This window comes from Anopheles coustani, chromosome 2 (genome assembly GCF_943734705.1).
Source record: "Anopheles coustani chromosome 2, idAnoCousDA_361_x.2, whole genome shotgun sequence".
Taxonomy (NCBI): Eukaryota; Metazoa; Arthropoda; class Insecta; order Diptera; family Culicidae; genus Anopheles; species Anopheles coustani.
The window spans coordinates 75,118,888-75,142,685 of record NC_071289.1 but is presented as its reverse complement, the minus strand read 5'-3'; the positions used below and the strand labels follow the sequence as shown (position 1 = coordinate 75,142,685).

The following is a 23,798-nucleotide window of genomic DNA, read 5'->3' as shown; positions in this document are numbered from 1 at the left end:
AATACATTTACCGAGACCAAACGTGCGTTTGGAAAGCAATTTAGAATATTTTAAGAAAATTAAAGTTTCTTATTTAATTGAATCATGTTAATCCTAACGTTTACTATAACTTCGCGGTAGTAAATACGTTTCATAACAACACCGTGTTCGACGGGATGTCAACGATGGCCGTTTCACTTATTTTGACGTTCAATTGTGATTGAAAGAAAACAGACAAAACAACATACGACAGAACGCACAGCATCAAAACATAGATCGAACCAAACAAAACCCTTTTCATTAGAAAATAGGCGCACAGTGCTGCTCCTCATTGTGTGCATTGTAGTGCAGTCCTGCCTAGGTAATCGTTATTCCTGCTTGCTTGAAGATGGCACACGAGGAGCAATCGTTTAACGAATTCTACACGGAGGTAAGCAAACCGAATCGGCCACCGGAAGCAGTATTTCATGGCACCCGTTTACTTCTTTAGGTAAAAGAAATCGAAAAGCGCGACTCGGTGCTAACGTCCAAACAGCAGATCGATCGGTTACTGCGTCCCGGCGCGACCTATTTCAATCTGAACCCATTTGAAGTGCTGCAACTGGACTGCGACACACCGCTCGAACAGATAAAGAAAAAGTATCGCAGTCTCTCGATACTGGTGCATCCGGATAAGAATCCGGACAACCTAGAACGCGCTCAACAGGCGTTCGAAATCATTAGTAAAGCGTACAAGACGCTTGAGAATGAAACGACCCGCAAAAAGTGTCTGGAGGTGTACGAGGAAGCCAAGGATCGCACCGATATGATGGTATCTAGCTTTTTTTTTTTGTTACTGCGGCACTACTTTTTAGCTACGATTACAAAGAGCGTGTCGTCTTTCACACTCCTATTCTGACCTACTTTTTTAGATTGCGGAAAAGAAGAAAAAGCTCAAAAAGGAAGGTAAGCACGAGGGTGTTCCGGAAGACGATCCTTCCAAGTACAAACACGCCATCTATGTGATGGTGATGAAACTGTTTGCGGACATTGAGCGTCGCCGGCAGCAGCTAGAGGTGCGGGACATGGAAGAACGTAAGCGCAAACGGGAAGCGGAAATCGAAGAGGAAGAGCAGCGCGATCTGCAAAAGGAATGGCAAAAGAACTTCGAGGAATCTCGGCAGAGTCGCGTCAATAGCTGGCACACCTTTCAGGCGGGCTCCTCGTCGTCGTCCTCCTCCTCGTCCGTCGCTACGGCCGAGAAAGTAAAGAGCAAAAAACCGAAAAAAGCTAAGTACACCTCGTTCAATCCTCCGAAGATTAAACCGGAAACGAGATAAAGCATAAGCAGTGTGTCAAAGGTGCCACCGAAACGAACTCTGGTGGAAATTAGGTTTAATTTTGACCGTATATCAAAACCACCCTTCAACGAGAATTCTTTTATACGTTTAAGCTGTGGAGAAATTCAAATTCATCCCGTCAGGTAAAACTGTTTCTTTTCTTATGCTCATCAAACAACGATCGCTATCCATCAGATTATATTTTGTTTCCAATTTTTCCTCACCCTGGCGATACAGATGATTAAGACGGAATAATCATGAACTACTCGCGAAGAAATAGCTTTTACGACAAAATAAACGGTAATGAACACAAAGTGTAATAATGTCTCCACGAAAGAATTGCCGATACACTAATAAACTGTATTTTCTAAGACCACGGAACGTGTTACATAATTTGAATCCAACTACAATAGACCTTTTACAACGGTATTCTTCTCCTTTGTGTAATGTAGACGTGGCAGAAATGAATCTCTTTCTTTTTAATATAAGCAATCATTTTCTTTTCTCGTATCCCGTACCTTTCGACTGATTATTAAGGATTAATGGACTCTAGCTTTGGTTAGAGGAAGACCCTGCGCTCGGCTTTCATATACTATTAGCATCACCGAGTTTCTCATTGAAATATGTACATTATATATAATTTTCGAAAAATACTGTTGAAAAGATTATTGCATTTCTTGCTCAGTTTTATAGATGTTTATTACTTTTTCATAATTTAAGTTTCGATAACTCTTAGTTGGTGCTAGTGCACTTTAAACATACTCGGTCTACGTTCTTCCGTGTTCATTCTCTAGTTCGAATGCCCCAGATGGAAGTTCTTCTAGTGCCGACAGTGGGTCGTGCGACGGAGCTATGATAAAACTTATTGATACCAACACCGGCAAAGGAATGCTGCAATGTTGCGATGGCATTGTCGGACATTAGACCAAACAAGTCTAAGAACAACAGCGAACGAAGATCAGTCAAACTCCTGCAACCAATAGATAGGTTAAATTCGTGTTTATGCGTTTCTCACGGAAGATGCGGTTTATAAGTTTCCTGTACTTACAAATATGAGGTAACGTTTATATTGTAACACCTAGAGAGAGATAAATATTCCAACTTTCGTAGTCGGCAAACTAGCTGAATGGCTTCTGAATTCAGTTGCGTGCAATCAGAGAGATCAAGCTCTAGCAGCCTTGGGCATCTTTTCACTAGCACCGCTAATCCTGCAAGCAGAGACAATAGTTTTACATGGATCTTTTTTCTTACCTATTCAATATGTTTGTCCTACCTTCATTCCCCAATGTACTGCGGCATCCAGCAAGGTTGAGACGGAGTATGTGCGGTGTCAGATTGTGAACCAACTCGGTAACTGCCTCCGAGGAAAGGTAGGCCCATCCAACGTTCAAACTCTGCAATTTTGTCAATCCCTTCGCTATCGTTCGCATCCCAGTGGCGCTAATGCCAGAACACATGGTGAGATTTAGTGATTCCAGCGTGGGATTAGCGGCTATTTCGGCACAGATCTGTTCGTTCAGAGGAACGTTCTCCAAACTAAGCTTGATGAGTGACCGGCAGCTCGCCAGCAGGGCACACAAAACATCCTTATCAACCGTGCACATGCTTAGATCCAGGTACTGTAACTTGGTGCGATGTGAAAATTCGGCATCGGACATGTTGTCAGGCCTAGCAATGGACGCTTGTGACATCCGTAGCACCACAATGCCACGGTTGAGAATATCGCTCAAAGCATCAGTCTTTATTCGACGGCAAGACAGGTCTAGCCGTACCCACAGTGTCTCGTCCTTGGACACGCGATTGAACCGGTGGTTCACTTCACCGCAGGCAAGAAGAGATTTTTTCGGGAGCCACTTGAATATTTGCAGGATGACCTCATCGGAAAGTCGGTCGAAAGGATCTGCAAAGTAGGCATGGAAACGATACGAATGAGGAAGCACAGCTGGTCAGTCATTTTAAACATAGTAGCATTACCTTCTTCGTTGCTAAAATGCTGCCCGTAACACTTCTTATAAACAAAAAAAGTATCGCAGTAAGCTGGAGCAGAGTGCTTACGCGATAATTCCGATTGTTCGGTGGATGCTGCGCTGTGTTTCTGTAAACGTTGACTAACGTTGTTGGAAACGTTCGTCAATGGTTGCCTTGTTTTATTCGACGGAGGATCCATAATGGCCGTTGTGATTCGTTGTACGTTCAGCAGTAAGTTTAGAGATCACAGTCACCAAGTAACTTCGTACAGAGTTAACAAATTACTTCAGACGGACCGGCCGTCTCGAACACCGTCACTGCACATCTGTGTCGCCTCTGCGAGGGAAAATACATCGAAAATCGTTTGTTTACCTATGTTGTGCCGCGCTTTATGACGTTTCACTTTCTACTAATTTTTACAAAAACAAGGTTTTTGTAGCACACTCCCATAAAAATTTATAGTTATTTGAAAGAATAAAAATTGATTTCATTAAAACGAAATCAATCACCGCCTCTTACCTTTTGGTTACGCCTCAACTAGATAAATCACAATAAAAAACGCCGTTTCTTTAAACTACTCGAGTATTTTCATATTCCAGTTTCAGACATTAGTTTTTTTGCTTAATAACTTTCGGTCTAATCTTTTCTATTGATTGTACCTAGGATGAATGAAAAATGCTGCAGTGATACTACAAAGGATTTTTAATGATGAATGGTTTCTCAAAAGACCTCGCAACACATGAAAGGAACTCGTTGATTTATGTACTTTTGGCATATGATACCACAATTGGTTTATCTTTTAAAATATAACCATTGATAGTGGAAAGAACACGGGCGACACATTGCTTCAAAATGTCGTTGCTGGAAGATTTGGCTTCGCCCACCGGATGAAACGATATGAACGCTTGACCTTTCATACGCCCTGTTTTCATAAGTTTCACGTTGAATTCGCATGGCAAGTCTTTCTCGAAGAAGATACGAATAACATTTTGTAAATCCTGCTCTGTAACCGATTTTGCTAGGTTCTTAATGTACAGCTTAGTTGTTGGCTCGCCGGGAGTATAATTTTGAAACACACTTAATCCATTTCGCTGTTCCTCGGGTATACGGTTATTAAGGATATCATCCAACGAAATAAGTTGGGTTTGTTGTGGACTCAATTCGTTGGTTTTTTCCGCTTCTTCAGCGCTTGTAGCTTTACCCTTTGCACTGCATACAGATTGGGTTGTGGTTAAGCTTTCCCCAGAAATGTGTATTTCTATGTTGGGTTTCTTGGTGGGCCGTTTGTCCACATCCTGTGACTGGGGCAGAAGTTTATCGTAGTTCAGTACTCTCATTGTTGGCTTTAGGTGGTTTAATTTAGCCTTTTTCCTTTCATGTGTCTCATCATCTGATTCCAGCTCCGATTCATCATCCGAAGTTGTTTGATTTGGAAGCGGCACGGAACCGCTAGTTGATGCTTCTTTCTCAGGATCTAGTCTTGGAAATGGTGCCTTTAAGTTCATTTTATTCATTAAATGTAAAACTTGGTAATAGAAGGGTGTATTTGAGGCCAACTCGCTACATATGTTAGCCAGTATTGAAGGTGTATGCTTAGGATAGCGGTACAATAGATATGGCGGTGGAAATCCTTCATAGTTAATGGTAGGACGTCCTTCTTGTATTTCGTTGAAGGTTTTTCCTTTCACAGCCACTTGAGTATCGGTTACCAAACTCTTCTCCTCATCGTTCGATTCTTTTCCACGCTCGTAATATTCCACTTTTATCCTATGACTTTTGATCAACAGCTGATGCAACCGGGATATCACTAGTCGTGCTTCAGCTTCGTTCGCAACGTTAACGAAGGCGCCGTGGCAATTTCTTCTTCGGAAAACACCAGTTGTCTGAAGCCCGAACAAGTTTAAGAACTCTCGTACGTCTACGTTGGTGAAAATCGGAGGAAAATTGAAGATTCTCAGAGCTACGGACATCTTGTCTCGTTTGATTTTTTCGACCGGTGTCCGCTTGAAACATGTTTATAAATAAAGAAAAATGTCAAGTTCTTTCGTTTTGCTTCTGTCACTGTTGATTGATTTGTTTTGTATAGCGAGCACTATAAACCTTGCGTGGATCGAAAAAAGGCAATTGTTATGACATTTCTCGCTCCAAGCAACAATTACGCGAAAGCGGTAACGTACCGCAAATTTTATTTTTATTTTGCTATTTCGAATTTTAGGGAACAAACGAAACTAAAGAATGCTGCTCATAAGGCATCTGAGGGCGACCGCCGAAATCCTAAGGATCTCGACGCGGCTGGGTGGAACGCAAACGTGCCTCTGCAGTACACAGTCGAAGGACACGAAAAACAACCAGAAACCGGAGGATGGGAAAAGTTTAATATTGCGAACGAACCTCTTCGAATCGGCCGCCAAGAAGGATAAACAAACCTACATAGAAATGGTGAAAATTTTTGAAAAGCGAAGCGTGCATCGAAGAAATCACGTAGAGTTTATCTATGCCGCCCTACGGCACATGGAAGAGTTCGGCGTTAGTAAAGATATCGCTGTGTACAAGGCACTGATCGACGTGATGCCGAAAGGCAAGTTCATCCCGACGAACATTTTTCAGGCCGAATTTATGCACTACCCACGGCAGCAGCAGTGTATCATCGATCTACTGGAGCAGATGGAGGATAATGGCGTTATGCCAGACTACGAAATGGAAGCGATGCTGGTGAATGTATTCGGCAAGAAGGGACACCCGGTGCGAAAGTACTGGCGCATGATGTATTGGATGCCAAAGTTTAAAAATCTTTCCCCTTGGCTGCTGCCGAATCCGGTGCCGGATGACGCCCTGGAACTGGCCCGGTTAGCCGTGGAGCGAATGTGTTCGATCGATCCGCGCAGCCAGATTGATGTGTTCGATACGAAGACGGTTGAAAACGCACTGGACCACACGTGGGTGGTCAGTGGACAAAGCTTAGAGCAGTCGGAGCTACTAGAGGCGCACGATAAGCAAGAACCTGTGTACATAGAGGGACCATTTGTTATATGGCTGCGGAATCGATCCATCAACTACTATGTACTGAAAAGTGCACCAAAGAAACTGCAACCGTTAGAAGCATCCGGAGACCCCGATGGTACGACCAAAGCAAAAAATAGTGACTAATTTTTATGTTAAACGTTTCATTCTTTTCTTGCAGATGTATCAAAATTAGAAAACCCCTACATTGGTTTGGATTTACGGTTTCGTAAAACCAAACAATCAGGTTCCGCTGTCAGCACACGAAGGCGATCGGTACACGAGCAGGAAGATGGCATCATTTACGCGATCTGCTGTACCGGGTCATCGACGAAAGATTCGTTGCTGTCTTGGATTCGGTTGCTAGAGAAGGAAAAGGGTAATGCTGCGCTGGCGTCGCTTGCTGTGTTGTTTAAGTTTACTTCACCATCGGCAGAATTGTTGGTACCGGAAGAAGACTCCAATAAAGTACAACATTAATTGAAACTCCCTTGTTTGTTATTCAGGCAGGCGATAGGAAGAATTTTATTAAAAGGTTTGTTAATCCATTTTCCTCTCTAGTCTGTGTTTGCTTCTCTCTGTTCCTTTTGTAGTCTGTCTCCTCCTGGATGGCACTATCCTGATTAACTCCTAAAACATTTGAACATTTTAATTGTACCCTAACGTGAACAAACACTACCTATTAAATAAACATCTTGTTTTTTTTTTGTAAATTATATAATTGAGTTTAATTCTGACAGAAAATTTTGTTAAAAGTTATGCTTTCTCAAATGTGCTTCGGCTCTATTCGAAATAAGTCGTTTGATATGAGCGCGGCGTGTGGGTTTGTATGTGTGTGTTAAAGTATTTCTTTTTCAATCACAGAAAAATTTATTTCTATTACAATCGTCACACGCTAGCAAATATTAATTCGTTTGTTAGAGTTCAAATTATTTTTAACATGTACATAGAAGAAGTAAGCATCCATCGGCAAAGGGGCTCTGCCCCCATTATTCGGTGGTGCTGGGTGCTTTCTTCAGCGGAAAGACTTGCGTCACCTTCCCAATACCCTTGTTGGTACCCTCGCGAAATAGTATCCTCATACCCGGCCGCACATACTCCGGGTGTCGCAGGAATCGGAACAGCACCGAGGCGGTTTGATTTGTGCCGATCCCGGTCTCTCCGGCACCCATGATGCCCTCGATAATGGCCGTCTGCCGAATGCTACCGATATGGACGGTAGTCTGAAATCCCTTATAGATGCGCGTCGCGTGGAACAGCACGGAAACTTGAGCCTAAAATACATTTGTTTTGTGTTAGTGTATTGTTTTAGGCAAGATTCGTGCAAAAAATGGTGTGTTTACCTGAAAGAAAAAGCTTCCACAAGCGATTTCGTTGCTCTCATAGTCTGGCAGTATGACCATCCCACTACGCAGGGCCGGCATGGGCTCGATGGTGTTGAACGAAAGGGATGCGCTCTGTCCCGCCCGAACCACCCGGCAAGGGGCCTTGTTCCGGTGGATCGTTTGCACCGTCAACGAAGAAAACGAACCATCTTGCAGTGGCCCTACCTGCACAAGGCTGTTCTCGGTCAGCACGCCCTTGCACAGCAGCCCACCGGCCACGGTACCCACCTCGGATACCCGGAAAATCTCGTCGATCTGAAACTCGATCGGCTCCTGCTCGAGCCGCTCCTTCTCGGCGTTGCTAATCCCTGGCGACAGCACGTACAGGTACTGGATGAGCAGGTTCAGGCCCGCTCCGGTGACGTTCGAGACGCAGAAAATGGGTACAATCTGCTCGACGCTCTGGTGCGCATTCGCGTTCAGCACGTCGTCCTCGTTGCTAATTAAGTACGGTATCTTCCGGTAACCGATCGAGGAAAGCAAGTTCTTCAGCTCGTACAGTATCTGGTCTGGCGGGGCGAGATCAATCTTGGTGACGATGATGGAGAACGATATGTCCAGCGCTTGAACGATCGCCAGATGCTCCCGTGTCATGTTGCTGATGTTGCCCGAAGCGATCACGATCAGGGCGTGGTGCGGGCAGTACCCGGAAAGGGCCTGCACGGTAGTCTTCAGGTAGCGCCGGTGTCCGGCCAGATCCATGAACGTGACCAACTTCGTCGATCGGTCGCTAATCTCCTCGGCCGTCATCATTTCGGTGTACTTGTAGTTGATCACGCTTCCCTGCGCATCGAAACCGAGCGTTTCGTGCGAAATGCACGACGTCCGGCCAGTCTGAATCTCGTGCATGTGTCGGAACATGTTCAACCGAGCCCGACCGCGCCCATTGTCGAACTCGCCCTGCGTTAGCACCCCGAGCAGCGTCGACTTGCCGGCATCGGCCCCACCAAGGACCGCTACCCGCACCTCTATGTTATGCTGATCGTCCGGGATCTTGCGAACCAGCACCTCCACCACGGACCGACTGTTCGGTAGACTCTTGCGCCGTAAAACGCTCGTTGAGGCGTCCAGCTTGCGTGCCATCTGGTTGAGCGTATGCAGCGAAACGGTCATATCTGCGTCGGACAACCCTTTCAGGTGCCCCGAGTCGGACACTCCAATCTCATAGATGGCTTCGCCGTTGCCCTCGCGCAGCCGCCATTTCATTTGCGTGACCAAATGTTCAAATCGCTGCTTTGACGGATTGATAAGCTTCAGCTTGTATTCGATGTTACCCAACTGGGGCTCAGGCGGAAGATATCCGAGGTTGAAGTCAATACCCTTTAGCACCAAGTCGCTGCAACTACCGTCCTGTTGAAGTAGATGGCTTATCGATCCATTGCTAATCCCACTGTCGTCACTGCTGTCCTCTTGGTTCCCATTGAGTGCGTCCGTGTCGTTCTCGGACGCCGTTGTCGATGGCGACGGGCCGAATAAGTCAAAAAAGGAGTCCATCGAACCTGTCTCATACAGAAAATATCAAAATTAGTACAAAAAATGGCGAACGGTGAAGAAAGATAAAAACCAGATAAATGCTCCCTCTTTTTAAAAAAAAACTTATTTTTTCAACTGCATCAAGTGACCTTCAAGAAGTGGAAAGGGTTCGAAAAGCTTTCGCTGCCCTAGATTGTTTGGATTCCACTTTGCATCACCAGCAAACATGATTTCATCATCGTTATGAGTTATAGAAACACCCCAAATTGCATTGTCTATGCTGCATTAATGCTTTTTTTGTTTTCCACTTGCCCAGCATTATCGTTAAAAATCCCCCCAAACCACGGATTTTCCACTTTCTTTCTCACTAAGTAGATTCTAGATTAAACCACAAAGTGGCTCAACAATAGTGGATGAACAATAGACGCGATTTCATCATTTTCTATCGGTAGTAAACTCCCAAAGTGATGCTCAATTACTTTTTCACAAGAACACAAACTTTTGCGCTAAAACTCGATCGAACCAACAACCATTTCGCAACAGCGTTCCCAGTGGGGGGAAAAACGAAGCAAGCCTTAAAAAGAAGAAAGGCGTACCAAAATAGAAAATTTTCTTTGTTGATAAACAGTCGGGCGGGCGGGTCAAAAATATCAACAAAAACAAATTTTTCCCCCGTGGGAGAAAAAACTGCAGCTGACCCTTGGCGTCCTGCCGACCAATATTGTCCACGATGGCAAACTGTAATCCGATTGCTGACGAAAACCGTACGAATATGTTCTTTTCGTTTTCGATTACCTGCACTATTGTGGAACCATGTACGGCTGTGCCACGATATTTTTATACTGTCAGCCAAGATCAATCAAAAGGCAGGTCAAGTCATAGATATTTTTTGGTCCGCCATTGTTGTGACAGTTGGTTGAAAAAGTGTTTACAAAAATTTCTAGCATACTTGTGGGAGATCTCCTCCAAAATCTTCGCGAAATAGGTAATTGGTGTTTCTAGATCACAGTATCCATAGTCTCGCGGATAGAAACTGCTCTTCTGTGTGAAGTCATGGGATATGGACTTTTGCTCGCCGTGATTGCCGAAATAAAGTGTGTTGGTCTGGCTTATACGCAGCCTTCCTCCAGAACATATTTCGAACGCCTCAAGTCTTTGTTCTGTTGATGAAACATACCAAACTTACAGTTTTACCTCACTTTCCTGGCTGCTCGTGAAAGGAAAACAAAACTTTAACCAACTGTCAAACATTTTCCCACGGTTTTTCTCTCATTACATGGTATGCTGCGACCTCTTTTCCATTGACTTTGGCAATAACGTCACGTCAAACGGTTTAACCGGTTATTAAAACGGTTTTAGTCGTATTCTTATTTAAAAAGCCGGTTATTAGGAAATATTTGAAGGTGTTGTAAACCAACTCCCCAAATATCATAGCCAGATTTAATGATTCTGACTATGAGTGTTAATAATGGTTAATGGTTTATATAAAAAATTTAACTTATTTAGTGAATATCGATCAATCAAAAGAAAACCAAAAACTTCGTTCGTGCTAGCGATTAAAAATTCTCTTCCATGTATTTGGTCGTCCTTCGATTCTACAAATGGTCTTCGTTCCCTCAAAAGGTACAGGCTTATTTATTGGAATTTAATTTTCGAGAGACGTAACATGTGCTTTCTCCCCCGCGCTATTATGGCAGACAAAAATGTGCATTTATAAACTTCTATATGGTGTAAAGTGTAATGGATGTGTCAATTACTAATCGTAATTCTAAGTCGACAATTGCATCCATATTGGATTGGTTAAAACAAAGAATGGTAAAAAAACAAACAAACATTGGGTAACATGTCTACTCGTGGTGGTTTTGTTCCTCCTCTGGAATCTCTTCCATTTCGTCGTAGTCTTCCACCTCCGCATCCTGATACTGTTGATACTCCGAGATGAGATCGTTCATGTTCGATTCGGCCTCGGTGAACTCCATCTCGTCCATACCCTCGCCGGTGTACCAGTGCAGGAAAGCCTTTCGTCTGAACATGGCGGTGAACTGCTCGGAAATGCGCTTGAAAATTTCCTGTATCGCCGTGGTGTTGCCAATGAACGTGGCGGACATTTTCAACCCTCGCGGTGGAATATCGCAAACCGCGACCTTCACGTTGTTCGGGATCCACTCGACGAAATAGCTATTGTTCTTGCTCTGGATGTTGAGCATCTGCTGGTCAACCTCCTTCATCGACATCTGACCTGTAAATAGTACAAGCGGGTTTAAGAAGAGGTTCCGCGCTCGATCGATACCTCGGAAGCGTGGCGATATCATACCTCGGAAGATGGCGGCACAGGTGAGATACCGGCCGTGACGAGGATCACACGCGGTCATCATATTTTTCGCATCAAACATCTGTTGCGTCAGTTCCGACACTGTGAGGGCACGGTACTGTTGCGAGCCCTTGGCCGTTAGGGGTGCAAAGCCGGGCATAAAGAAATGCAAACGCGGGAACGGTACCATGTTGACGGCCAGCTTGCGTAGATCAGCATTCAGCTGACCGGGGAATCGTAGGCACGTCGTTACACCAGACATCGTGACCTACGGTGCACAATCAGTGTGTCAGAACGGGTTTGAACTTCAACTTGCACCAAACAACATCACAACGAGTTAGTAGGTTTAGACGTGTTAGTAGTTGGAAAGAGCCAATCCGGGTCGATCTTACCTGCTACCGGAGAGCGTTACTTACAGAGATCAAGTGGTTAAGGTCGTTATAGCTAGGACTGAAGATCTTTAGCGTACGAAAGCAGATGTCATACAGCGCTTCGTTATCTATACAGTTTGACTGATCGGACGCTTCGATGAGCTGGTGCATGGATAAGGTAGCGTTGTATGGCTCCAAAACTACGTCGGATACCTATGCGTGCACGGGTTGGTGGTGGTGGTAGGCGGAAAGGAGGGAAAGGGAAGAAACAGTGGTCAAAGTGTGGTACTTACGGATACTAAATGATTGAGGTCCCCATAGGTAGGAGAGGTGAGCTTAAGCGTACGGAAACAGATATCGTACAGTGCTTCATTGTCGATACAGAACGTGCTGTCCGTGTTTTCGACCAACTGGTGAATGGAGAGCGTTGCATTGTACGGCTCTACAACGGTATCGGACACCTACGCGGGTTCGCACCAGGTTCGGAAGAGTAGAAGAAAGGAGGAAAGGCAGCACGCCACAGAAAACACGAGAGAATCAGAACGCTGGCGCTATGATCCACCACGTTTGAGAGGGAAAATCATCCACAATCAGCAAATAATGGTACGATCATTCGGTTCACAGTCGAATACAACGGTTGAAATAAATGATAAAACATTCTATGTTTGCACCTGCCTCAAGTGATCGTCAAGTGATCTTCAAGCGAGCACCTTACCTTAGGAGACGGCACGACGGAGAACGTGTTCATGATGCGATCCGGGTATTCTTCGCGAATTTTGGAAATCAACAGCGTTCCCATACCGGACCCGGTGCCACCGCCGAGCGAGTGTGCCAGCTGGAAGCCCTGCAGACAGTCGCACGATTCGGACTCCTTGCGGATCACATCGAGTACGCTGTCCACCAACTCGGCACCCTCGGTGTAGTGTCCCTTGGCCCAGTTATTACCTGCCGAAGGGTAAGAGAATCGTGCAATTAACTTCAGGGAAAACCTACCACGTTCCCGTACGGTACACACTTACCGGCACCCGACTGTCCATACACAAAGTTGTCCGGCCGGAACAGGGCTCCGTAGGGACACTGTCGGACGGAGTCCATCGTACCCGGCTCCAGATCAATCAGCACCGCACGCGGAACATACCGGTTGCCGTTGATTTCCGTATAGTAGACGTCGATGCGTTCGAGCTGCAGATCACTATCTCCATGATAGTGGCCGGTGGGGTCAATACCATGCTCATCTGAGATAATTTCCCAGAACTTAAATGAGAAAGATGTGAAAAATGTAGAAAATTATACTTGATAATACTTTTCCATAAAAATAAGCTATAATAAATTAAATTTACGAACGATTTCCCATAAATTTTCAAACATCTTTTAATATTTGTAAAATAGGGTTTTCACTTCTGATATTGCATTACTTCCAAATAGGATCTTAATGCTGCTTGAAGCATACTAAAGCTTTCGATTTTTTGTTTATCAAGTTGACGAGATACATTATCATTTTTATTTCTTAATTTATATCGATCAACAGTGGTGGTAGTGCCATGTTCCGGAGGTGTTTATACCACTGATACAGTGTGGCGCCAAACAGTAGATTAGCACCTTATCAATCGACTTGACGCACAACGGCGTGAGCTGACCGGCTTATCCGTATCCGATCATTCAAGGTGAAACAACAACATACTTTCATTCATGTCTTGGCAATGATCACTCCGATCACGCGAATCTCGGTGACGTGTTGTTGAGAGAGATGAGTCGTTTCTATATTTGAAATTATTAGTTTTTCTTTACGTGTCCCATCACCCGGATGTGATGTGAAATAGAATGGTGACATTGTTATTTACTGTGAAGGTGATTTCTTTTTAACGTTCAGTACATGTTATCAGTACAGGATAAGGAATGTGGTTTGTTACGTATTCTGGAATCGGAGATTGTATCGTTGTCATGGTTTGCTTGGGATGGCACGGTGTACCGCAGCAAAAAGTTTATCTACGAAAGTTTGCCGATAAAACAGGAAAAAAAAGATCCTCACTGATGATATGACACCTTTCGGTCGTGAGCGGTCGAAGGCTGTACCGCTCAATCAAAACGTACGTGAAAGCGATGGTGTAGGCTTTCATTCATTCTACCAAACCGGCTCGCCGATCGTACGGAAACCTCTACGTGACAACTCTAGCGCGAAGCAAAGGCACAACAAAATCAACGCTGATCGTCGTCCGGGTTGGAAAAAGTCATCTGCCCGAATGAAAAAGAGAAAAACTGAAGAAAAATTTCGAGCACTCATTTCATTTCATTTCATTTCATTTTGTCGCGAAACAACCAGCCTCCCAAAGGGGGACCCCACTAGGCTTATTGTCGACGTCGCTCGCCTAATCCATGCGTACCGCAAAGGCGGTTTCTATAAATATAGCGGCATTTTGTGCGGCCTGCATGCGCCACGACGAACTTGGGAGGGTTGGAAAAATTTTGAAATAAAAAGGGCGTTTTTTTCCGCCACGTCGCGAGGTGTTAAAATGACGAACTCGGTCGGGCGGGCAGCAACATGATTCATTGATAAGATATCACTTTCTTACATAACACAAACTGATGACTGTCCGATAAATGCGGTGCCTAGAATTCACCGTAAACGTGGTGGAACTGATTTTGCTCCGTTAACGTCCGTCGTACGTACCTTGGACCCGATTTGATTACCGCACTGTCCGACTTGAAGATGCACAATTTCCCTCATGGTGGTGTGGTGGCGGTGTAACACGGAACAACGGTACAGCAAACTACACACAGAGGTACAGGGTTAATCCAATTTTCTCGCCGCACACACTTTCTACACGGGAGCCCGGATCGTCGGACGCCTGTTGCCACAGTCCGTCGTAATGCGGGAACCGAAAAATTAGAGCACCACCGGGGAGGGTGAACAAATCTGACGCGAAGAGATAACGGTGCTTGACGCTGCTGCGGTGCTGGCTGGTCCGTTCGGCCTCGCGGTTCGTTTGCTACTGGCGACTAGAATGATCCGAAGTTCGGTACTGCGTACGGAATTCCGAGCGTACAAACCACGCTCGTAGACTCGGCCGCCGCATCACAGTGACGAATGCGTCGCAGGTGATGGGAAACTTGATGCGATTTTATTATTTCTTTAAAATTTAAATTTAACTTCACATTTTGAGATGATAATTTTTTTGCTGGTTTGACTAAAGAAACCATATCACACGCTTATCATGGAATGCTCAATAATTTCAAATGAATTTTAAATATTTCTGTTTATGGATTATAGCAAAATTGTTCAAATATCCCTACCAACATGAGTTTCGGGTCGAGATAGGAATTCGATGGGCAAGAGCGAGATGGTGATATCCTTGTCTCTTTTACACCAACGCAGACATTCCCCCGTCCCGCCACCCCGAGAAGGTGCAGCGCGTACGCAGTACGGAATTGGTTGGTCTGCTGAAATAACTAATTTGTTAATAACTTTACAATTGCTGAGTCGATTTGTACATGTGGCCCCTCAAATGAAAGGTCTGCTCAAGACACACAACTGTATCACAAGTTTCACAAAAGATATTTCTGCCTTTTCTAGTTTTTGAGAAAGCTAATTGTGTGAAAAAGGTTGATAAACCTCGATTGCAAAAATTTGCCAGATTGTTAATAACTATTGATTCTTTCAACCGATTTTCATGATTGACCCCTTAAATGAAAGGACTTTTCAAGACGCGCAACTTTGTTGTAGATTGTAGATTTTAGCGTAGTTTCTTGTAGTAGTAAAAACCGCAGGTGGCAAAGTTTTCGCCCGAGGCGGCGAAAAAGTAAATCAGTAGTACAGGTGAACGTCGATTATCCGGGGGTGTCGGGACCGGGAGGTCCCCGGATAATCGAATTCCACGGATAATCGAACACATACTAAAATACGTTTATAATACCTGGTTTGAGTCTTGGCTAGTTCACTTTTGACCAGTTCCAGTTAGTTGATTCATCATAAAAAATGTTTGAATTATTTTTTTAAGGAAATTTTTATTGCTAATTTCGATCCGACAAATTTTATTTGACACTATTCCTAAAAAAATGTTGTGAACCAACCTGATATTCATGGAAACAATTCAACCCGGTTGTGCAGTTGTCAGTTGCAAGACACCCGGATAATCCGCCCCCCGGTTAATCCGGCCCCGGATAATCGACGTCCAACTGTATTTTCAATTTAGGTTGCAAAAGTCAATTCTCGCATAGCTTTTTAGTTCCTTGACCGATTTTCACAAATGACCCCTCAAACGAAAGGTCTTTACAAGACACGTAACTTTGTCTTAAGTAACATTTTACATTTTCACCATATTTTCTAGTTGTTCTACCAGCTCCCACCGAGCGAAGAGCGGACAATTTCCTCTCGCGGCGAGACCGGTTCGTTCGTCACTAACATATTTGCATTCTGCACACCAACACATGCGCATCTGTGTACAGACACAATACTCTCCCGGTTCGGTTTACCGGTTCGTAGAACAGACCCGATACGAAGCGATCGGGAGCAATTTCGCCCGGATCTCTCCAAATTTTGGGAGAGAATTCGCCTTTTCGCCCCAAAAACGAGCGGCAACAAGGGTGAGCTAATGGCGGGTCATGCAAACCTGAACCTGTGAATAAAACAACTCTCATGGGGTCATGCGCTGTGCCATTAGGAGTTGAATGTCTCATATACGTTAGGTGTATTGTAATATCCTTCAAAATGGACGCAAAGTACCAGTTTCTTTACCTGTCGCTGCAATTTAGCTTAAAATACGGTAAAATACCCGAGGTGGTTTTTGTAAAATTGTTATTTAAGCATCAAACATTCCCCGGGAGGGAGATCCGGATCTCCAAATGGATTTGAATCGATAGATTGGATCCCAACCGGTAATCGATTTTTCCAACACTATTTCGAATGCCGCTAACCTTCCTAAGGTGTGTAACTCGAATACGGTGTGTATAACTAATGGTGCATGTCTTTGCTGATAAAGTTCTAAGCTCCATTTTGTATCAAACTTGTAATGTGCATTGCATACGACATACCTTCGGGCGAAATGAAATTCAAATAACGGTTGACAAAATGTTCTGTTAGCGGCAAAATGCAGTTGAGAAACTAGGATTTTATTTTAGTTATCAATTAAGTCCAAGTTAGCTATTTGTTCGCTTAGTTCAATTGGAATTTAGTTTAAATAAATATAACAATACCCTATAAATAAAATAACAGGCAGCTCTAATGCAGCATTGCCCTACGACGTTCAAACGAATTGCAAATATTAAAACATAATGCTAATGTAATTGCAACGAAGTGACAAGAACTTCTCCACGAAGAAAACAACATAAACAAATGTTAAACGTGACTCGTAGGAAAAATTACACAAAAATTGAGAAGAATACAGAGGAAGGAAGAACAAATAATAAGAAAAATAAATATCGCAAAAACTAGCTTACATTCAATTAAAACAATGATCACATAGAAATTGATGTAATTTTCATAACAAAAGTAAATTTTCATGAAAAAAAGGAAAAGCACGCAATTTGCAATGCAAAGACAAAAGAATCTATAATATGTGACTGGCGGAAAGTTCTGTTCTTTGTAAAAAGGTTCGATGGTTTTTGGCAAATCAGGTCCTCAGAAGGTAAATTTTGTGGCCCCTAATTTGTAACTGTAAAGCTAACATATTTTAAACCAAATACGAAACATATTACTCTTCTAGTAAAAATTGCGTTTCTGCATAATTGTTCTAGCAAAGCACTAGGCGTCTCCATTAAGACGTTGGCTAAGTTAGATTACCTTATCCTTGAAGTATTTTAAATCAAACATAACAAATATTATTCTCTTGAAAAACATAATTTAACATTTTGTTAAAGACATTGTTTCCATAGAATGTTTTGCTGACAGCATAAACGGCATTCTAACAAAGCACTAGGCGTCTCCATTTTGGGAGTTGGCTGAAATAGTTCCATTTGCCAACCGTTAAGAAAGTGTGTTGACACATGATACCATCACCTTCGTCGGGTTTCCGTTGCCAGGCAAATCGACTTACAGAAATGTGTCTATGTTTTCCAAAGTCGTGTGTGGCCGTGTGTTGACACCGGAGGTGGCACACAATGCTTTAATCCAGCTTTCGTTACCTTATTTTCCCTTAAATCATACCTTTCCGGGGATTGGGAACCGTGCTTTGCCGAGGGGAAAACACACACCCACAGCGGTGCCAAAATCCCTGCGAACTATGGCAGGGACCGCATAGAGCAATGTGTTCGCGTTTTCTGCAAACAAAGAATGGGCTCCGCACGAGCACATGCGCACAGTTGTGCGTGCGCGGTCGTACGCAGGCAATTCAAATAATTCAACCGTTGAGCAGGCTTTCGTTGTTTGTTGTACAGGGATCTTTTTTTTTTCATAACGTTTTCCAGCAGAGCCGACTGAAAATAGCACGCGCATCAAATAAGAGGAAGATTCGAAACTTTAAACGCAAACGAACCTCGGAATTGGGGGGTTTTTTGCTGCGCCACACAAAATGTACCCCGAGGGTCGCAAAGGGAATAGGCTGAGGACCAACCCTCGCATGTAGCTCGCCTAGACTGTTTGCCCAAGAATGGTACAGCGTGGGTGCGCGAAGCAAGGGAGAGAGAGAGAGAAAGAGGAGTGCCGAGGTAGGGAGAGTAGCGTGTGGTCGAATTGTGCCGGAGGCTGCGGTTTGCGTTTACTTGTTGCTTATAAGCAGAAGCCACCGGAGCCCGGGAAGAAGCCGAGGCAAAATGTGGTATCTATTAGCAGGATTTGAGCAGCACCGTTTTTGCAGCATCGAATCACTTTTCCGTTGAAGGCACGCACCATCTTCCCACCCCTCCCGCCACCCATCCCACCGTACGCCTCAGTCAACAAGGTAAGTTCGAAACGTGTTGCCGTTTTCCGCCGCCCCCCCGGGGAGCTCCAGGGTTTTTGTGGTTAGGGTTATATGGTTGGAACGGGAGAGGGGAGGGGGTAGAGCCGGGGACCAATTGCGCATAAAGCCATCGCCACCAGGTTTTGCGTCGGAGGCAAAACTCTCGGAAACTGGGAGTTTTAATTATATATTAGAGCGCCGAAGAAGTATTCAACAAGCATCAAGGGAAAATCAAACGAAACGAAACCAAATACACAAACACACACACCCACTCATAGCCATACAAACACAGACACACACACACATAAGCACGCACGTAGAAAATCGTACGGGAAGGACAATGGTACAGCAAAAACGTTCAAAGTATCGTTTCCGTTTCGTTTTGCATCGCCATTTCTTTCTTCCGAGCCAACTCCAAGTTGGAGCCTGCAGGAAAAAGCGTGGAGGGTATTTTCCAATTTTTATTTTGTTTTTGTTGCTGCTCTCACCTAACCTGACGGCTCTAAAAGCCAATAGAGAAAGAGAGTATCATTGCGAAATAGATACGCCCTAGCTGGAAATTAAAATATAAATAATAAATTCATTGCCGCCCCTAACCCTCGCACCACACCCCCACCAATCCCGGGTCGGTTTTGCTGGCGTTGGAAACTGCCAAACGTTGGCACTGTTGGCACCATGAACTCTAGCTCTAGCGTTCGTTCAAATCCATTTCCCCGAGCCCGAGCTGCCGCTGCAGCTGATGGTGGTGGTGGTGAGGGTGGTGGTCATGGTCGATTATACGGCAGCCCAAGCTGCACCATCCCGAGGCTCCTGGAAAACGTTCGGCCGCGGGAGGGAGTGCATAAAGGGTGAGAGAGATAGGGAGCCGCTGGAGTACATGAAAACATTAATTTAATTCAAATAGCTTGTTGGATGTTTTATAATGACGCCCGGAGCCGCTTAATGTTTCCCGTGCACACGAGCGCCAAGAAAAACCCAGTTCCCGTGGCCCCCACGGGCTGGTTTCTTGGAGAGAGGACGTGACGATAGGACGAGGGGGATGGGGGGATTGGGGGACCGCGTAATGAACTTCGGTTGAAGTGGATAGTTTCGTCGGATGGCGGCGAACTGGATGGCGGCGGACCGATGGGGACAATGGAGATGGCGAGAGAAAATGCGGGAATTTTCAACGTGCTTAGATAGATTCTTCTTTTTTTCTTGCTTCTGCAGAACACGAAAACTTTCCGAGTTTCGTGCCGTGGTACTCTATTTCGACGCCATCGGTTCGTAGTTCCTCGCCGGTTCTTAAAACACTGCAACCTCGATAAGGTGGACTACGTAAACACGGAGTACTTGATATTGTAGGAACTTCGTGAAGTTCGGGCAATTTTCCTCCGGGGGCCCTAAGTAAGCGAACAATTTCTGTTTGTTTTATAAACCTTGATACTGCTACATTCTTATCTGCTTGGAGAAAGCTGGTTTGGATAATACTTGGTAATAAGACAGATGTTAAAAATTAGAAAAGCATCCAACTTAGCTTTTCCGATTGACGTATTAATTCCTGAACTCAATCGATTTATTGTATTAAAAATCCAATAGAACACAATTGACTGAATCGAATAATGTTTGAAATAATTTTAGGAAACGTTGGAACTCACACGTTGGATGTTAAAAAATAAATTAGATGGAGTTTTAACGAGAATGTTTTCAACTGAATAACTTAATTGTTGATTACGTTTGCAATATTTTTTTTCGAATTAGTGAGATAGAAATAAATGAATACCTGGTTAATAAGAGGAACATTCGAGCTACCTGGAATTTTATCATCCATGTGGCTTTTAAGTAAATAAATAAATTGAGGGTAAAATATCTTCCCATAATTTGCAATGAATTTTAATATAAGAGAAAAAATAATATGATAAACGGAATAGATCACATCGTCTTGGGTTTGGTAGTATAAGCGAGAAACCTGATAAATTAGAAAAAAAGAACATGTCATTTGGAACTTTTCGGTTATATGTGTTAGTGTATGTGTGTTCCCTTTAGCCTGTTCCCATTCGCAAAAAGCAAGATGCCTTGTGTTCTGCGGATGTCGCCAATAGGATACTCCCAGAAGCGACACCGTACGATTGGGTGGCGCTTTAAAGAAAGTAGAATAAAGTGCCGAAAACTGCGTCACTCGGGGGATCGTGTTTCGGTTATGACGCTTTTTTTCTCGGGTTTTAACTTTCCAGTGGCAGTTTTGCACCAAACGCCTCGCTCGGGCTGCGTTCTGCTGCTGCATTTCGGGTTCGAATTAGGCCACACCGTCATTTGCCAACCCATTCGGGCCCATTTCGAGCGTGGCGAAAAGTAGTGCCCTGGGGAGGGGTGGGGTGATGCATGGCGACAAGGACGAAAGGGGATGGCAACGGTGCGGTTGCACAAATACAACGGCACCATCTGGCAACGGTTGCAAAAACAGAGAACAGCGGTGAGAACGGGGAGCAACGGGGAAACGGTGGGTGAGCGAAGGGCGACATGCTTGCCCGATGCGAAAAACCCTTGCCAGCATGCCTATCTTTTAACCCTGCCCTCCCTTTTCACCTCTCCCCACCACACTTGGGTCGAAGGCACGGTTGGCTACAGATCAAATTAAACGAAAACATATAAACACACCAACCGGACCGTACGCATACCGATGCGGGCGCATGGCATAAACCCGGCAACCACCCCTCTCTCCTACTCCTCCCTCCACAAAGGGAGGTGTGTTGACGTTGGAACTGTCACCAACCAAGCGGAGACCGAGAAACAGACAGCGAGAGAGAAAGGGAGAAAGAATGCTCCGAAGCAGTCCTGGACACTGGCCGGATGCAGCCAAACTTTGCCGGACAACGGGATGAAGTTTGCCGTTGGGTTTAGGACCGGGATCTGGCAGATCGCCCGAGGACGTTCGGTCCGATGCCGCCCGGAGGCGTTTGCTGTTTGGATAGCAAATCATAAAGAAAATCGAAAATAACAGCAAAACCGTTACTACAAACAGTCAAATTCATCCCCGGCCGCCTCAGGGGGTCACGGCGTATGGAAAGGCGTTCCATCGAGCACTTTTCTAAACAGTAAAACAACCCAACAGTTTTTAACAATCGGATTCTATGATCGCTTTTCCAGCGATAGAATATACAAATTAAAAACAACAAAACTACTAGAATATTAAATGAAACTGAGGTATTGCATATCGGTGGGTTTTCTAATAATGTAAAAGACAGGATGCTCTACATAAATATGCGACTTAGTTGACAATAGAACATAAAGATTTTCAAACGAAAACTCTATGATATATGTTTAACTTACAGCAGAATAAGTATTTCTTGAAAAGCAAATTAAAAATTATGAGCACATATTTCGACACATTATTCCACATGAGTCTTAGTAAACAGAAATAAGCCTCCTCTTTCATTTACCATAGAGGTAGGATTTAGAATAAAAGAATTATGGTGACCAACCAACGGAGCTTGTTAAATAGCCTATCTGCAAAAACAAAAAAAAAACAAAAAATCGTTAAATAATACTCTAAGTAAATTACAATAAATGTTTTCGCTGTAGAATTGTTAAATATACTTTGGTCTGTATAAACTTCAAATCTATAGTTTGGGAAAGGAATGCCTATGACCAAACATGACCATAAACGTGGAGCAGCAGAACAAGGATCAACCTTCCTCTTGAAGGAACATTAATATACGTGCACTTTCAGCTTAGCGATTGGTCTTTCGTTCAGTTCAATACATTCGATTCAAAATTGAAACTAATGGTTCTGGAGTTTTGTTTTCCAGTTTTCTGTACGTTGATTTTCGACAGTTTTAATTTGACTATTATTGGTGCGTAAAAAGAGATCTGCGCGTTCCTAATCTTGCGAACGCGTCCATTCATATTGCTTTCCTGCATCCAAAAGATTTTATACCACCCCATCCAATCCACCCAGAAACCAAATGCGGACCCATGTGAAAGTGAGCAGTTTGGGGATTTTATCGCACTGGAAAAAAGGTACAAAAAACCGCTCTCTCTCTCTCTCCAGCGAACGAGTGTGTATGTTGTGTTTTTATCTTTTAACTAGCACGGCGGAAACGGCGGATGATGAAGGAAGAATAATTTATAAATATTCCACGGCAAACGCACGGCCACCGTTTTCGCGAGGTGGGCGCGACGAGCGATTTCTTTCTTCCATTTTTGGGTGGCCATTTGGGTTGGTTTTCCGTATTTTTTTTTTTTTGTTTGTTCTTTTATTTATTTTGATGAGCACACTGGAAACACGTTCCCCGGGCCGCTGCCATTTTCCCAAATTCTCTTCCCCCAAAAAACGAGAAAAAAAACGATCCCCCCAAAACCATTCCCCGGGACGGTGGAAAAGCGAGGCGGTATAGAATCTGCCTGACGGGTATATTCGTTCCTGTGTCGTGGAAAAACAAAAAAAAAACAAATGAAAAGCAGGCCAAGAACACCGAATACCGAGCAGCGAACCGAACGAAGCGAAGCACGGGAAAACAACATTTCCCACCGGCGGAAAAGCGGCGATGGCAGGCCTTTGTTCTTTGTCTCGTCCGAAGCGTCGACGTTGAGGAAGGAGCATGGAGGCGCAAGGTGTGCGTTGCGGTTGTTTGTGTACGCGTGCGTTCTGGTGGGAGGCGAGCGTGTGCGGCTATAAGCGTGTCCTTTTTCCCGCACCACATCCCCAGCAGGGTGGGCGGGATGGAAGGGAGAAGAGAGGGGATGAGTTTTCCGTTAGCTGCTTGCTTGCTTGCTTGCTTGCTTTACTGCCGGCACTCGGTGTTCCCTATCGGGTGTTCTACAACGACAGGACGACGAGGATTGCTGTGGAATTTCAGTTCGTCCCACTTTCCATGCCACTCGCTTTTCCTCTTTTCCGCGTCCCGTCCCTCCCCGGCTCCACAGGTTTTCCCGTTTTCCACCCTGCGAAACCGGGAAAAAGTGCTCCCGACTCCCGGAACGTCGTCGTCCTGTGCGACGACCGGTGTACCACTGCGCTCTCACAACCCCAGACACAATCAATAACACGCGCGTCACGCACACTACGGCAATGAATGTACTTAACAACACGCTCACGCACACCCATCCAGCGACGAGCTGGTGCTGTGAATGGAATTGCC

General features: G+C 44.4%; 6 protein-coding genes across 10 annotated transcripts; 2 read left to right on the top strand and 4 right to left on the bottom strand.

The window, feature by feature from the left end:
• The first annotated feature begins 222 nt into the window (after positions 1-222).
• On the top strand, positions 223-1,760 carry LOC131262025 (dnaJ homolog subfamily C member 8). Of its 2 annotated transcripts, XM_058263926.1 has the most exons (4): positions 223-409; positions 470-790; positions 891-1,186; positions 1,232-1,760. In XM_058263926.1, the coding sequence occupies exons 1-4, from the start codon at positions 368-370 to the stop codon at positions 1,296-1,298; spliced, it is 726 nt and encodes a 241-aa protein (XP_058119909.1). In that variant the 5' UTR covers positions 223-367; the 3' UTR covers positions 1,299-1,760. The 2 variants fall into 2 exon arrangements, with proteins under 2 accessions (XP_058119909.1, XP_058119908.1); XM_058263925.1 differs by having other exon boundaries at positions 891-1,731.
• Positions 1,761-1,924: 164 nt separating this feature from the next.
• On the bottom strand, positions 1,925-3,594 carry LOC131262024 (S-phase kinase-associated protein 2). 2 transcript variants are annotated; one of them, XM_058263924.1, is made up of 4 exons: positions 3,354-3,594; positions 2,572-3,198; positions 2,347-2,506; positions 1,925-2,268 (listed from the first exon to the last, which is right to left on the bottom strand). In XM_058263924.1, the coding sequence occupies exons 1-4, from the start codon at positions 3,463-3,465 to the stop codon at positions 2,082-2,084; spliced, it is 1,086 nt and encodes a 361-aa protein (XP_058119907.1). In that variant the 5' UTR covers positions 3,466-3,594; the 3' UTR covers positions 1,925-2,081. The 2 variants fall into 2 exon arrangements, with proteins under 2 accessions (XP_058119907.1, XP_058119906.1); XM_058263923.1 differs by having other exon boundaries at positions 1,932-2,268; positions 3,273-3,594.
• Positions 3,595-4,024: 430 nt separating this feature from the next.
• On the bottom strand, positions 4,025-5,247 carry LOC131262022 (uncharacterized). Its single transcript, XM_058263920.1, has one exon. It carries the CDS (start codon positions 5,234-5,236, stop codon positions 4,025-4,027), a length of 1,212 nt encoding a protein of 403 aa, XP_058119903.1. The 5' UTR covers positions 5,237-5,247.
• A 160-nt stretch (positions 5,248-5,407) lies between these two features.
• On the top strand, positions 5,408-6,952 carry LOC131262023 (evolutionarily conserved signaling intermediate in Toll pathway, mitochondrial). Its single transcript, XM_058263922.1, has 2 exons — positions 5,408-6,384; positions 6,448-6,952. Exons 1-2 carry the CDS (start codon positions 5,502-5,504, stop codon positions 6,744-6,746), a joined length of 1,182 nt encoding a protein of 393 aa, XP_058119905.1. The 5' UTR covers positions 5,408-5,501; the 3' UTR covers positions 6,747-6,952.
• Positions 6,753-9,953, bottom strand: LOC131262017 (GTP-binding protein 2). 3 transcript variants are annotated; one of them, XM_058263910.1, is made up of 3 exons: positions 9,920-9,953; positions 7,610-9,150; positions 6,753-7,540 (listed from the first exon to the last, which is right to left on the bottom strand). In XM_058263910.1, exons 2-3 carry the CDS (start codon positions 9,143-9,145, stop codon positions 7,256-7,258), a joined length of 1,821 nt encoding a protein of 606 aa, XP_058119893.1. In that variant the 5' UTR covers positions 9,146-9,150; positions 9,920-9,953; the 3' UTR covers positions 6,753-7,255. The 3 variants fall into 3 exon arrangements, with proteins under 3 accessions (XP_058119893.1, XP_058119895.1, XP_058119894.1); XM_058263912.1 differs by lacking the exon at positions 9,920-9,953 and adding an exon at positions 9,721-9,783; XM_058263911.1 differs by lacking the exon at positions 9,920-9,953 and adding an exon at positions 9,604-9,669.
• Positions 9,954-10,669: 716 nt separating this feature from the next.
• On the bottom strand, positions 10,670-14,531 carry LOC131262019 (tubulin beta chain-like). Its single transcript, XM_058263915.1, has 6 exons — positions 14,475-14,531; positions 12,826-13,060; positions 12,522-12,751; positions 12,100-12,267; positions 11,439-11,703; positions 10,670-11,363 (listed from the first exon to the last, which is right to left on the bottom strand). Exons 1-6 carry the CDS (start codon positions 14,529-14,531, stop codon positions 10,972-10,974), a joined length of 1,347 nt encoding a protein of 448 aa, XP_058119898.1. The 3' UTR covers positions 10,670-10,971.
• Between the last annotated feature and the right edge of the window lie 9,267 nt (positions 14,532-23,798).